The sequence below is a fragment of the Plasmodium relictum genome (genome assembly GCF_900005765.1).
Source record: "Plasmodium relictum strain SGS1 genome assembly, chromosome: 7".
NCBI lineage: Eukaryota > Apicomplexa > Aconoidasida > Haemosporida > Plasmodiidae > Plasmodium > Plasmodium relictum.
In genome coordinates, this window is record NC_041685.1 from 1,269,976 (window position 1) to 1,287,098 (window position 17,123).

A 17,123-nucleotide genomic window follows, 5' to 3' on the forward strand; every position below is an offset into this window, starting at 1 on the left:
AATAAATTGTATTATTTTCCTATTTTAGATAATATTAATGACCAATGAATGATATTACATATATATCCTCGATTTACTAATTGTCCTTCCAAATGACTTTAATATAGTACTGAACAAACGAATTAACAAAGAGAATATAAAGAAATCTCTACTTATTTTCTCTAAGTTATTTTACTTTTATTTAAAAAATTTATATTTAATGCCAATTAAATTGTAAGTTAAACAAAATACATTTTTACAAAATAAAAAATTATATAAAATATAATAAAAGATTTTATAAAAAAAAACAAAAGCTTATTTCTTAAAAAAAAATGTCATTTTTTTTTCTTTTTAGAAAAAAATTTATGCGAAATTTTTTTTTTTTTCGAGTAACAAAGTAGCTAGCCTTAGGAGATACTTTTTATTCTGTTCACACACAGTTATTTTTAATTTTTAAAAATATTAATATATTTATTTATTAATCAGTGTGCATAATAATAAATTTGGAGTTCGAATATATTTAGTAAGATGAATAAATAATAAAATTATTATTGATTGTAATTTATAAATAATTAAAAATCTTGGTAAGATATAATATTTCAAGTGTTAAACTAAGGACATATTTATATGTATGTTCTTTGCTAATTTGACTGTTTAAAATACTATAAAAGTACTAGAATTTCCAATTAATAAATATGTACTCAACTTTCGTTAATATACTGAAGAAAAAAGGTTACTCTCTTTTTTTTTTCTTAATAAATTACATTAGATATTTGATAATATTTATATTAACTGTGTCTAATAAAATGTGAAAAAACTATTTAAATAGATATTAGTTCATTCATTATATATATATTTTTTTGATATTCATTGAGTAAAATTTTTTTAAAAATTACTATAGTTCTTTTAATTTCACTCATAAGATTAAATTCAAATTTTCTTAGATGGATTCAAAAAAATTAGATGCACTTCAATGGACAATTTTTTTTTCTTATTCATAAAAAGGTAAAAAAAAAAAAAAAAAAATAAAATAAAATTAAATAAGTAAATAAATAAAAGTATGCATATTTAATGTAAATAAATAGAAAAATATATAATTGATTACTTATTAATTTCCCGTTCACTAACTTTGATAAAGTACTAAATAAACAAATTAACAAAGAGCATGCATAACTAAATATACTGATTTTTAGTGTATACACTTATTTTTATATTATATATAGAAATATTTATCATATATAACATTTAGTTTGATAAATAAATTTTGTATTGCTTAACAGACATATATTTACTTTGACAAATGCATTCACATTCTTTGTAAATAATTAAATTCTTTTAATTTAAAAAAGTACAAAATAATTAAGTTAAAAAAAATAACAAAGCTAAATGTTAAGTTATTTAATTGTTATTTCAAAATGGACAATTTAAATATAACACAAACATGATACTTTTTATTCATTAAAAGAAATAAAAAGTCTTATTATTACTTCTAATACATTAATTTTTATATTTTTAAGTGAAGATTAATTCTTCTTCAATTATTTAATCAAAAAAAAAAAAATAATAAAATTTTTTTTTTAATTTTTTTTTTAAAATTACAAAAATATATAAAGATCATGAATTAAAAAAAAAAGAAAAACATATATATATCTATATTTTTTTTTTTAACTAGCATCATTATATAACTGACATGTATATTCCAAACTAGTATGTTAATTTTTATATTATGAAAGGTTTAAAACATCTTTTATTAACCAAGTGTTGAAGAAGCATATTAATAAATGCATCTAGAGATGTCTCTAATGATTTCATTTATTGTAAAAATGTATTTACGCTCCTAATACATAAAATTTACACATATAATGTGCAAAAATGAACAATTATTTCTTCAAGGGGAAATATTTTCTTTAATAAATGAACACTATTTTTGTGAAAAATTTAAATCCTATTTTAAGTTATTATGTAAAGTAGTTTAATTACAACTAAATAAATTTAAATTATAGTTAACAACGTTTCAAAAAATAAGTAAAAAATGAACTATTAATAAAAATCCTTTTTGTCTTTCTTTTTAACTTTGAATTTAATTTTTATTAAGCCTTAATTCTATTTGAGAATAAAAATTTTACGAAAATGATTCAATTGGAGACTCTCAATATATCTCAAAAAAAAAATATATTTTTTTTTTAAAGTGAATGAAAATAAATTTTATAAGAAAAACAACACACACATGTAAAAAAAGAATAGCCATAATTTTTTTTCTTTACATCTTTTTTTTTATATTGCATGCAAGATTTCATTGATCTCTTTTTTTTAATGAAATCAAATATATTGTTTTGGGCCTTACCTTTGACTAAAACGTATTTATATTCTTAAAACATATATATTAATATTTATTCGATTATCTGTTATTTAACAATCTATTTAATTTTTTATTCATCTTATAGTTTCGTTTTGCTAGTGATTCTTGTAACACTTTATGTTGTAAATTAAAAATAAAAAAAAAACGCTTTTCATGTCCTTTAATCCTTATAATATTAAAAAATAAAATTAAGGCTTATTTTATTTGAATTTTAACTTATATTCGTCTTATTATTCAACTTAATTTTATTTTATGAATTTATTCTTAAGATTGAAGTATATTTTATTAATCTAATATTATTAATTATATTTTTTGTACTCTCTTAAATTTAAATATGTTTATATCTATTTTAAATTATTTTGTGTGTTTTTATTTTTTTTTTATATAGTTATATAACTCATAATGAAAAATAAAAACTAATGTATAACATTAATAATTTTTTTATATTATTAAAAAAAAGTGTATATATATATATATACACATTTTTAATTCATAATCAACGTATTTATTTTATGACATTTTCAGATTTTTTCTTTCTTTTTTTTGTTTAATAGTTTTCATTTAATCCTTCTATATTTAGTCCTTTTTGTTTTAATTTTATTTTTGTAATAAATAATGTACATATATATACAGGTATATGTAATTTTGTCATTTATGTTATACTTATCTTAAAATATTTATTGTTAATTACAAAGGTATTAGATGAATATATCTCTAAAAATAATTTTCAAAAAAACATGATTATATTTTACATAAAAAATAATCGTTCGTTAAATAAAAAAAAAAGTAATTATATCGACGTTATTTTAATAATGGGCAAAGGGCATTTTCTTTTAATTTATTTGGTAGTAGCACTTATTATTTTTGGTAATACTACACATTTATATATATACGAAATTATGAATAAATATTTTTTTCTATTGCTCATTTCTTGAAAATGTCTGTCATTTTTATTTAATATATTAATATGTTTTAGTATCTGTATTATTTATATGTAGGTTTAAGCAAGGAAGAAAATGTTAGAGCAAAATCAATTAAATTCAGGGCTGATGTAGGAGAATTGTCATCTAATCCATTTTTAGAAAGTAGCATTGAAAAAAAAAAGGATTTTATTAAAATCCCTGAAGATTCCATCTTTCCAAATGAACATGAACATAATAAAAAAAATATAAATTTGGAACAAGACAAATGGTCATTACATTATTCTAGAGGTTTGGCATTTCCACATTTAGGAAACTCTGATATTTATATAAAACGTCTACATCCTATTCTATTAAAAAAAAATAAACTTAGTTTATTCAAAACACCTAATATGGAAAAAAAAAATAAAGAGTTAATAGTTCCTGAGAATTCTTTTATTCAAGAGATGAATCTAGGAACAAATAATGGAGAAATTTCAGATAATTACTCTGAATTAATTAAAAAAATTAAAACAAATATAACACTAATGGAAAAAATTAAACAAAATGTGGGTGATTATAGACAATATAAAATGACTATTGTACCTCCCACGAAAAACTTGTCGAAACATCGTTATATTATTAAAAAACTAGAAGAGTTACAAAAATATATAACAGAAAATATAGAATATTATCAATTCGCTAAAGACGAAGTAGAAAAGAAAATGGATGATATAAAATCAAAAAATGGCAAAGAGCAAGATAGGCCAATTATTGAAGAACTTATGGATTTTAGGAGGATGATAAACGATTATAATCGTGAAATAGATAATACTGTTAATGAATACACAAAAAAAAGTAAGAGCATTTACAGTAATTTAGATTATAGAATAAATGGTGTTATGTTTGAATCATTTCCCTCGGACTGTGTAAATTATATAGAAGGGACTGTAAATAATGTATTTGCATATGATATTAAACATGAAACTTATCTAAAAAATTTTAATGATTTTATTATATTTTCAAATATTGTAATACGATCTAAAGAAAAGCAATTAAATCAAAATGAAACTTTGAAACTATTGAATAATATTAAAAATGGCTTGTTTATTAATAAAGGGTTTTTTATAAGAAATGGAGAATACATAAAAAATAATAGGGATAGTTTAAAAAATGGAGTAAAAATTAATCCAAAAGTAAATCCTAAAAATATAGATGAAACAAATTCATTATTAAATTTTATTGCTACATGTGAAATTAGGATTGCTTATGATAAAAATTTACATTATATAGAACATTTTGATACTAAAAAAGCAGAATTTTACGATATACTTAGAAATTCTGAAAAAGATTTGAATGATAAATTAATTGCATTAGTTTATCCTAAAGATTTGCTATCGGAAGGCTCAAAAATTAAGTCAGATTCGCAGAGCTTATTAGACAGAGTAAATGGTATAATTAATGAGAGTTCTAGAACCATCCAGTATATATCAAACAATTATCATGGTTCAATATTTTCTAGTATCAAAAACGAAATTACTCAAAAGTATGCTAAAATGGTTTCTCATAATGATAACATGAAACAAATATCTGCTAATATTAATAAAATATATATAAATATAGACACAAGAAGATACTTAATAGAAAGGGCAAAAGATAAAAAATTATTCTTATCTAAAGAAAGTAGTGATTCTGAAATTTTGAATTTCTTTTATACTAGAGAAAATTATGAAAGTAATATAAAAACGATATATGACTCATTTAATCAAATAAATCATGATTATAATAAATTAATGGAATTAAAAGGTCAAGTTGAGGCATTAAAAGCAAATATTCTAGAAAAAAATATTGGACTACAATTATTAAAACAGAAAGAAGATGAATCTAAAAAAAAAGTTATAAATTTGATTAAGAATCAAATAGAGCAAATAAAATCCAAAATAGATGATTTGAATAAAGTTAAAAAATTAAAAGGAGCAGATAATGAAGATTTAAAAGCAATTGAAGTTTTAATTAGAGGAGCATCATGCGATATGAAAGAGTATACAAAAAGAAAGGATGATATAGAGAAACAAATTAACACATTAACGAATAATCTAGCTGTTGCTGCTGATTCTGATACAACAAATAGAATATCACAGTTTATAGTAGAAAAAAATGAATTACATTATGATGAATACGGCTTAAATGAGCTTGACGCAATATTTGATGAAGCAAAACAAAATTTTTACAAAATGGAAAATATTATTGTAAATACCAGAAAAGCACAAGTTGATATGAGATTTGCAGTAAATAAAATTAAAAAACTAAGGAATGATGTTAAAATGAAATTAATTGAAGATTTACATAATAAGATGAAAATTTCATTTGAAAACTTTAAAATTATTAAAAATAGAGTATCATCAAAAATAGCTAATTATAAAACAAAAGAAGTAACATTTAAAAATTATGAAAGTAATATTTTAAAAATAAAAAATGAATTTTTGAATAAGCATATTGAAGAAGATAAGGATAATCTATCTAGAGGTAACATAATTGAAGAAGTATCAAATTTTATCAAAAATCATTCTATTTATAAAGATGAAATTACTAAACAAATAAATAATGAAAAAGGAATTATAAAAACTATTAAAGATCAGCTTAAATTGTACAATGAAGTAGAGACATTTTTTATAGAGTTTAATAACAACAAAACTGTTAAAGATTTTAAAACTTTAAAAAATAGTATTAATGAAGAAAATATAGACAATAAATTATTGGAGCATCAGGAAAACTTTAAAAATGCAACAGACTTGATAGATAATAGTACAAACATGATTAAACTTTTAAATGAAAAAATAGAAATATTTAAAGCTTTTAACAGTATTATAAATGGATCCAATAAAAATAATAAATCTATTGAAGCTTTAAAAAAAGATATAAACAGTTTGAAAGAAAAAATTAATGCAAAAAACAGTAAAATTAATGAGGACGCTTTAATAAATGAAGAGGAAAAAAATAATACATTAAGCAAATTAAAAGAAAAAATAGATAAAATAGATAATATAATAAAAGAAGCTGATGATTTAAATAAAAAGTCATCTGCCTTACTAGAATCATCTGAGAATTTAAAAAAAACAGTTGATAATATTCAGAAAGAGAATGAGATAAATATTCATTCACAAGATGAATTAAAAAAAAAAAGTGAGATGACGGATATAACAAATAAAATAAATGATCTAAAATCAAAAAGTGTAGAGTTAGAGAAAGATATTGAAAGCATAATTCAGAATCACAATGCCAGCGTTGCAAAATCTTTTTATGATCGTGTATTAAAATTAGAACATGATATTAATAATGAAGTGAGAGAAATTTTGAATAATTTAGAAGCAACTAAACAAAATTTCGAAAATTTTAGTTCTGAAAATGATATGAAAAAAATTAAAAATGATGATATTAAGAAGCAACAAAATACAATAATACAAGATATTAAAAATAATATAAAACCTATTAATTCATATGAAGAGAAGATTAGAAATATAAAAGAAAAATTAAAAATACAAACAGATAAAGTTAATGGAGAAAATAAAAATATTGAAAATTTAAATATTCCAGAAAGCAATATGAAAAATATCAATGAAGAAATGATTAAGATATTAGAAGAATTAAATTTAGTTAAAAAAGAATCTGAACATTTGATAGAAGATTTAAATATGAAAAAATTAAAATATGATAAAACATTTATCAATGATTTTGCTCAACAGATAAATGATGAAAAAAAAAAAGCCGAGAAAGATATGACACTTATTGAGGAGCTTAAAGTAAAAGTTGAAAAATTAAAAGAAAAATTACAGATCAAAGAAAGCAACATTGAAAGTTTCAATTGTGAAGAACATGTTAATAATGCCAAAAAAAACAAGGATCAAATAATCGAAATAGAAGTGGAAGCTAATAAGTTAAAAGAAGAGGCTCATAATAATAGTAAAAAAGAATATGAAATTGATAGTATCAAGAAAAAGATTGAAAAACATATCGTAGATTCTATTAAACACAGAAATTTGATAAGAGATTCATTAAATGAAATGAAAAATATAGAAAAGTCATTAGTATCAAAAAATTTTAAAGAGATTACTGATGACATAAAAAATAATTTTCAAAAGGCTAAGGAAGAAAATGAAAAAGAAAAAAATGAACTAAAAAAATCAGAAAAAACAAAGAGTGTAATATTAGATTCATTTCAAAAAGCGGAAAAATTAAAAGATTCATTAAAAATTAATTTAGAGGAAAATGATATTGATAAAAATATCGCAGAAGTTAAAAAGCTTAAAGATAATATTTTGAATAATGTAAAAAATATGGATAATTTTTTAACAGAGGTTGAAAAATGCAAAGGAAAAATATCAGTTCATCATCATAATATTATAAGAGAAAAGGATAAATTAACCTATTTAAAAAGCCACGACCAAGATACCAAAAAAGAAATAACAGATAAGGCACTAAAAGAGATAGAGAACTATATAATTGAATCTACAAATTATACAAATGAAGCAGAGAAACATTCAAAAGAAGTTGACAAAAATTATAAATTGGCTTCAGAATATGCAGCAAAAGTAAGTGATATTTTAGCCGAGTCGTTAATTTTAGCAGAAAAAATAAAGTCTGAAAAAAAAAAAAATGATTCAAAAAAAAAATATAATGTTATAAAAGATAATTACTCTAATATTAAAAAATCATTAGAAAAATCAAAAAATAAATTAATAGAATTAGAGAAACGAGCTAATCTTTTAAAAAAAGAAGATGAGGAAAAAAATGAAAAATCCAATAATGCATTTATTGAAATAGAATCTATTAAAAAAGATGCAAGTATTGCTACATCAGACATTGAAATAATAGAAAAAAGTACAGAAGAAATTTTTAATAATGTCGAAAATGCAATAAACTTAATCTCAGCTGAACCTAAAAATGATGAGGGAAATAATTCGGATAAATTAAAAATAGAGCAAGACTATTTAAAAAGTATTTTGGATGCTTTAGAAAAAGAAGAAAATTCAAAAACACTTTTGAATAATGAGGAAATAAAACTGAAGCAAATAGAAAATAAAGTTAATGACATGGAAAAAAAACTTGGCAAACATATGAAAACATATGAAGAAGGTATTTTAGAAGAAATAAAGAAAAAATCTGACATTGAAATGGAAAGCATTGAAGCAATAGAGAACTCAATTAATTCAATGATTGATATTTCAGTTGAATTTTTTTCTAAACATTCAAAAAAAAAAGATGAAATAACGCCATTATTAGAGGTTGCTAGAAAAAAAATGAATGAACTATATAATACTTCTATTGGATCACATAAGCAAATTGAAAACCTTGCTAGAGATGTTTTGGATCCTTCTATATCCTACGAAAAGGCAAAGGAAAAAAAAGATGAAGGGAAAATAGAAAAAGAAAAGCTTAAAGAACAAAAGGAAATGATGTTAAAGTTGCTTAATTATATTAATAGTATTAAAAAAGAAGAAGGATTAAAAATGATATCTTTAATGAAAGAAAATATTAATAATTTGAATAAAGAAGCTAAGGAAAAGAATTCAATAGTAAATAAGTATCTTGAGGAAATTAAAAAAAGCCTTGAAAATATCAAAAATTCAGATAACGTTACTGTAGCTTTAAATGAATTAGATCAAATTAAAAATACAGTTAATAAAATAAACAAAATTAAAATAAAATATCCTTATAAGAATGAAGCAGGTTTAATTCATGACGATATTATAGAAGTAGGAAAGTTTATAGATATAAATGAAGAATTAAAAAATGAAACTATAAATGATGTAAAAAAAGTTATTCATAAAATAGGAGAAACGTTAAATGATATAAATAGCCAAGAGAATGAAGGTAGAAATATAATTAATGAAGCTGAGAATATAATTAAACAAATAAAATTAAGAATAGAATTGAAAGAAACAATTCACGAGTCTAAAAATAGAATAAATGATGTTTTAAATAAAATGAAAAGTGTACACGAGAAGTATGTGAAGATTAAGGAGTTAAATACTTATGACGAAGAATATGATCAAATATTTAGGGACAATGCTAAATATAAGGATTTAAAGGAAATAATAAGTTCATGCCATAATAAATCAAATGAAATAGAGAGTGAATTAAAAGTAGATATAGATGAAGTCGATTCTGATAAGTTTAAAAACTCCTTAAATGATTTAGAAAGTACAGTAGAAAATTCAAAGAAAAATGCTTCTGCCACCAGTATACTAGAAAAATCAAAAAAAGACATTGAGCAAATTAAGAAGAAATTGAATAATAAGTATAATAATGCCTTAAAAAAAAATGCTTCTGTTGATGAGTTATCAGAACAAAGTAAAAATTCTAAATTTGCGTTGTTGGATTTAATTGTTGCACATATTAATATTGAAATATCTAAAGATAAGTTATCAATTGAAAGAAAAAAAGAATATATTAATAGTTATTTGAAGTATATACAAAATAGTCATGAATTAATGACTAATGATGTCAATACTTCAAATGAATATAGTACTGAAAGCCCTATAAGCAAGTATGACTCAGTTCATCTTAAAGATGCAAATAAATACTTCGAGGATTTCAAAAAAAAAGAACAAGATACATTAGAAACTATAGGTAAGATAAATAATGTATTTCCATTAATAAGTGAAACCAAAAGTGATGCTGATGTAAATGAAGCATTTCAAACATTAAAAGAACTACATAAAAAATTAAAAAAAGAAAAACGTGATCTGAATAATATTTATAAAAATATTAACGATTCTAAATTAATAGAAATGGAAGAAAACGCTAAGAAATATTTTGACATAGCAAAAGCGTACGAGAGTTTCCCAGATATTCAAGAAAAAAAATTATTAGATAATAAAGATGAGTTAAAAAAAATAGAAGATTATATGAAGGAAAAAGAACAAGAATCACAGAGCATTGAATCTTCATACACAGAAGAATCCTTAAAAAAAGCAAATGAAATTTATGAAAAAGCTAAATTAGAACTTGTTAAAATTAAAAAATTAGAAGATGATAATAATAATGAAAACAAAGAAATGAAAAAATATGAACAACATATTTCTTATTTAATAAAAAGAACAAAAACATTATTGGATGATACAGAGTATTATCAATACGAAAATAATTATGAGTTATCAGATGAAGAAAATAAGAAAATAAATGATGAATCAAATGAATCTATAAAAAGAACACATGAAAAGACAAATGAATCGAAACATATATTTGAGAACATACTACGTAAGATAGAGAAGAATAAAGAAATATTATCGGAAAAAAATGACACAATTCTGAATATTTATGACATTATAAAAAAATTAGAAAAAACGGAAAAATATATTAAAAAAGGATTAGATGCAAAAGAAATAGAAAACAATATAGAAAATCGTTTAAAAAAAATTATAAGAGTAACAAATGAAAGTATAAATAATAATATATATAATGAAAAAATGAGAACTATAACTGAAAAAGTTAAAGTAAGAAAAGAAGGAATGGAAAAATTCAAGAATTCTAATGAAGTAAATAAGGAAATTAATAATATACAAAATGATAACTCTTATTTGAAAGAACAAAAATATAAAATTCAAAATATATTGGAAATAGTAAAAAATGAAAAAGAAGAAATGGATAAAGAATTTAATAATATGTCTGAAGGCGATAATTTTATGGCATATTCAAATTCTCAAGAACATATATACAAAGGAGAAGGATTAATTAAAAAAATAGTTGGTGAAATTGATAGAATAGAAAATTTGATAAAAGAAAATGAAAACATAGTAAAAGAATTTGAAGATCATAATAAAGAATCAGATGGTGGAAATAATAAAAGTGGAAGAAGAAAATTCGATTACTCCAAGATTAAATTAGCAGGAGGAATATTGGGTGGTTTATTAGTTTGCTCAGGTGTAATTTTTATTGCTTTTTATAAAAATAAACATATGGATACAGCACCTGTAAACGAAGAATTTAATGAATTTGATAATGACAATGAAATATTTGATTTAGATATAAAAGATGTAGCTATTGATGTAAATTTTGTTGAAAATGATTAATATTAAAAAGAAAAATCAATTAAAATTCAATTTTTTTTTTTTTTGGATTATTTTTTTTCTAAATATATATATTATTTCTTTTATGATAATAATAGATAATAATATATTTATAATAATTGTTGTAAAATATAGCTTTGAATAAGATACTAAAAGTTGATACATTTGTACTTTTTTTTTATAGCTTATTATATTTTTTTTTTAATAAATATCATTATTTTTTACATAGATAATAAAAACTTTTTATGAGCTCATATTTGAATTCATTAGAAAAAAAATGAGTTTTATCTGAAAATATATTTCTAGTAAAAAGAATAATATTTATAAATAAAGAAAAAAATTAGTTCAATGAACAAAAAATTAAATTTATCTATGAATTATAAGCCTCATAATTTGTTTTATTCATTCATTTAATTACTCTAAAGTCAAATTGCATATGGACGTAATACATGTTGGTATTTATTTTATTGAAAGTGTTTTAAATTATTACAAAGTTAATTTTTAAATGTTTTCAATTTTTAATATATTATATGAAAATAATTCTTTAGTAACTAAATAAATTAGTTCATTCATTGAAAAAAATATTGCAAAATTTTAGTGTGCCTAATATTTACTTTATTCAAACTAAAAGAAGAAAAATTCTTTAAAAACAGAAGAAAAATAGGTTAAATAAAGATAATTTAATATGCAATATATCATTTGTCATGTTCATGGATAATGAAATTAAAAAGTAATATATTGTGATAATAAAAGATAAAATAAATAAAAAAAAAGGTATTAAAAATAAGAATAAATATAAATAGAGGTATAATATAATCTAAAATTGAATTGCTGCAATTATGATGCCGTAAATTATAATAACAATGATATCGTTATTTATTGTTTTAGTAATAATGATGGTGATTGCTATATAAATTACTATGTTAAATATAATTTAAGAAATAAATGAAGATAATTTATTTTAGTCTTAGAAATTTTTATATAATCGTTGTGCATTTGGATATTACTAATACTAAAAAGAAAAACCGAAATAGAAGATATATATATGAAACATTTTTTCTAAAATAAATAATTATGGAGGATATTTAAAAGTATAAAAAACAAAAAAAAAATAATATAAAATAAATTTGAAAAATAATTAAAAAAAGTAATAGTATTGAATTATTAATTCGCTATTCTAATACTTTAATGGAGCATTTAATAAACAAATTAATAAATAGTAAGTATAAAATATTTGTATTTCTTTAATTGAATTTTATCACTTTTTATAGATGTAAGTAGAACTTTAATGGCTAAAGTTTAATTAATTTAATGTTACTATATTCATAAACATAATATATATAACTGGTTAATAAAAGATATTAATAACTTTTTACAATAGATAAAACTAGCTTACTAGTTAGGAAAATAAAAGTTACCCATGCAATAGCGCTAGTTAAAAAAAGAAAAAAAGTGTATATATATAATTATATTTTTTTTATATTTATTTTATTCCTTATATTTTTGAATTAAAAAAAAAAAGATTTAATTATTTTTTTTTTTATTGTAAAAAAAAAAAAAAAAAGTTGAGGTATAAAAAGAAATAATAAGAAGATTTTTATTTCTTTTGATGAATAAAAAGTATCATGTTTATGTTATATTCAAATTGTATATTTTGAAATAACAATTAACTTGAAATTTAGCTTTGTTATTTTTTATAATTTAATTATATTGTACGTTTTTAAATTAAAAATAATTTACTTATTTACAGCAAATAAGTATACATGCGTCAATGTAAAAATATATCTGTTAAGTAATTGATTGATAAAAGATATTATTAATCATTCGTAATATAAAATTGGCTTACTAATCAGGAAAATACAAGTTAGCCGCGCACTAACGCTAGTTAAAATATATATATATATGTATATATTATATATAGTTAAATATTTTTTTGTTTTTTTGGTTGGCATTTTTTTTGAGAGATTATTAATTTTTAATTGAAATATAAAAATTAATATGAAAAGTATAATGCTTATGTTATATTCGATTTGTATATTCTGAGATAATATTGAATAACTTAGAGTTTAATTTTTGTATTTGTTATAACTTAATTTTTTGTGAGTGTCTTTAATTAAAATAATATGCTTATTCTTGGAAAATAAATAATATATATGTAAAATTAAAATATATATGTTAAGCAATATATAATTGCTTAATCCAAATTAAATGTTATATATAATAAAAATAAGCATATATACTAAAAATCCGTGTATTTAATTATACATGCTCTTTATTAATTTACTAGTTCAGTACTATAGCAAAGTCACTGAACAGGCAATTAATAAATGAATTACATATATTTAAAGATTACATATCTTTAATAATAAAGAATTTAGCTACATAGGAAAATAATACCTAGGATGTATTACAATATTTGGGAAAAGGATAGTATTATTTTTCCTGTTAATTATCTTTTTTTAAATTAAAATAACCTTTTTAAATAAAAATTTTTTATTATTATTTTTTTTTTATGTTTTGGGAGGATGATCAAACGAAGTAAATGAATTTAAAAAATCACTTTTTAAATTTGAAAAGAAGCAAGGTTTTCTTTTTTTGCAAATTTTTTTTTATATGAAAAAAAGAATTTAAAATTTTTTTTATGTATGTATATTTATGAATTACTATATTATATTGCAGAGAACAAATATATTACAGCAAAATGTTTTAAACATATTGCTTTTTCATCACTTAAAGTGTTTATCTGATGCTATGTTATTAACAATATGTATTAAAACATGCATAAATGTGTTAATTTAAAACTTATTAAACCTTTAAATACTTTAAAAAAAAAAAATTTAACAATCAATTTAATAAACCAGTACCTTTATTAATATTAAATTTTAACTTGTATGAACATATTTTCTTTTTTTAATTATAATTAGCTTTTTTATTATAGTTATATGTATAAATATGTAATAGTAACTATTAATAATTTTTTCTCTATTTTTATTGAAATATTATCATTTTCCTTTGAAAAAATATCTGTATGCATGTGCCCAATTCCATAATGAATTATAATTTATCATAGTTAAAATGTTAGTATGCGATAAATTTATTATATTATCAATAGAATAAAATTAAAATTATTATTGATAACTTTCATAATTTTTGCCTCATAGCATATTTTTTCTTTATAATTTTTATTATTAAATTAGAATTACCGATATATTTACAAATGCTATAAATGTATACGTTCCTATCCTTTTATTTTTTTTTTCCTATCATTATTTTTTTATTCCAATTCATTTTTATTACATTATAATAATTTTTTTATAAAAAAATTTATGCATGCTTAGCATTTTAATTTCATTTCTACTTCTTCCTATAATTAAACATTTTACTACACATCATTATAGTGTCAAATTATAATAGAAAAAGTTATTATCGAATAAATTTATCATGAAATAAAAAACATCATCAATTGTACTATCTTAAAAATTTATTTAATATGATATATCTTAAAAATCTATAAATTTGCTATCATTGCATTTATAATTTCAATTATAAAGTAATTAATTTTATATTTTCTGTTTCTCTTTTCTATTGTAATAAGAATTAATAACATGTACATATAATATTATGGGTAAGGGAACAATTTAAAATAATTAGCATTACTTATTCTATGAATATTATTTTTAATTTATTCTTTAGTTAAAATTTTATAATTTGAATTTTTAATTTTTTTATAAGGAAAATAAAATATTAGTAATATTAGTAATATTTGAAATTTTTGTTTTAAAAGAAATTATTAAAAAATATATTCAATAGTTAATATTAAATATTTAATATATACATGTTCAACAATTTGTCAATCTATTCTATTTTATTAATATTAATGAATAACATTTTTATATATATTCTAAATGAAAAATTAAATTAGATATTTTAAGGTAATTTTTTTTCTTGAATATTTTAACATTTGTTATTTTTATATAGAATTTTAAAATTTAAAATTTTTAATTTATTTTTTTTAATGTTATTTATATTAATTATACCTAAAAATAAATAAATTTATATAAATAAAAAAAAAAATGGACATGAAAAGTAATAATATATCTAATATTGGTGTATATCCCGAATACCATACCCACATAGCTAAAGTTTTTATTACTACAGATATGTCAACTTTAAAAATATATAATAAAAAAGAGAAAAAAAATATAATATATTTTTCTATAAATTTTTTTATATTTTCCCTTTTAATTTGGATATTACAATGTTCCAATACTGTAGGATAATAATAATACTTAAAAATATTTATATTTTTTTGTCATAACTATTTTTATGAATTAAAACTTCATTAGAACAAAAGAAACCTTTTTTTTAATACTGAATATTTTTTTGTTATTTTAGTGGGATTCTTTTAGATCGTGGAATTACAAAAATGACTCAAAAAGCGTACTAAATTTAGGAGCTAAAAGATCATTAGTCGAAAGTGAAGATGTAGAAAAACAAGCACACAAAAGATTAAAATTTTATAACGAACAAGATATAATAAGAGAAAATTTAGAATCAGAAAGTGAGAAAAATGAAATAGAGGGGAAAATAGATTCAGAAAAAGGAAATGAAATAGAGACAATAGAAAAAAGTAAAATAGAAAAATTTAAGGAGAGAATTTTAGGAAGATGCCAAAATTATTTAAAATTAATTTTCTTGGTTATCACTTTTCTCCTATCGTCTTCTTCATTAGCATTAATTATAGATGATTATATTAAACCTAATGCTTTAGGATTTTCTTATGCTATTATGTTAGCTAATATATCCGTTTTAATATTCTCATCCATTTTATTTTCTGATCAAATCAAAAAAAAATATAAAAAAAAATCATAGATAGCTTTTCAAATTAAAATCATCGTACAACAGTAAGAAGAAATATATAATATAAGATTAAAAGTATCCTAAATGTTACTGCAGCTATATGTTATTAACTGTCTCTTCGATGATATATAAAAAGTATTAAGATAACAATTTTATAAAGAACATTTAGAACAATCTTCATCTATTTTGTTTATTATAAAAATATTTGTTAAATGAATACTAATGGTCTATAAGTTACATTACATAACAAGAGATAAATAGTTTATTTCATGAAAAAATTATAACTTTTTAAATAAAAATATTCTATTTCTTTATTTATATTATTCTTAACATACTGATTTATTAATTGCCCGTTTAATGACTTTGCTAGAGTATTAAACAAACAAATTAATAAAGAGCATGTATAACTAAGTATACGTTTATATATATATATTCGTTTTTATTATATATATATATACTGTTTTCTTATGATGCATAATATTTAATTGAAGTTAAATTTTACTACATCTTTTAATAAACTTATTAACAGTTATAAATGAGTTTTTATTTACAAAGAATTAATATCTTCTTTTAATTAAAAACATACAATTAATTTATAACAATTTATTAAGTCAAAATTTTATGATATTCAATGTTATTTCAAAAATATACATTGAATAATACATAAATATTTCTCTTATCTCTTAAGTTTTAATAAGTTAACATTTCTTTCTTTTAATTTTTATTTACACTAAAAATTAAAACATAACATAACATAACATAACATTCATTCTTTTAATTTTTATTTACACTAAAAATTAAAACATATTATAACATAACATTTCTTCATAAAACTCTCCTCAAAAAAAAAAAACTTTATATATAAAAAAAAAATATTATTAATTTTTTTTTTATAATTACAAAGATGTATATATATATTAATAAACAAACAAAAAAAAATAATTTTATATTTTTTTT

At 19.7% G+C, this 17,123-nt stretch overlaps 2 protein-coding genes across 2 annotated transcripts; both read left to right on the forward strand.

The window, feature by feature from the left end:
• Positions 1 to 3,150: 3,150 nt before the first annotated feature.
• PRELSG_0733800 (reticulocyte binding protein, putative) lies at positions 3,151 to 11,309 on the forward strand (the record flags this gene model as incomplete). The annotated part of the gene is made up of 2 exons (XM_028676050.1): positions 3,151 to 3,183; positions 3,315 to 11,309. 2 exons carry the CDS (start codon positions 3,151 to 3,153, stop codon positions 11,307 to 11,309), a joined length of 8,028 nt encoding a protein of 2,675 aa, XP_028532578.1.
• Positions 11,310 to 15,379: 4,070 nt separating this feature from the next.
• On the forward strand, positions 15,380 to 16,178 carry PRELSG_0733900 (fam-h protein; the record flags this gene model as incomplete). Its single annotated transcript, XM_028676051.1, has 2 exons — positions 15,380 to 15,577; positions 15,702 to 16,178. 2 exons carry the CDS (start codon positions 15,380 to 15,382, stop codon positions 16,176 to 16,178), a joined length of 675 nt encoding a protein of 224 aa, XP_028532579.1.
• Positions 16,179 to 17,123: the final 945 nt, after the last annotated feature.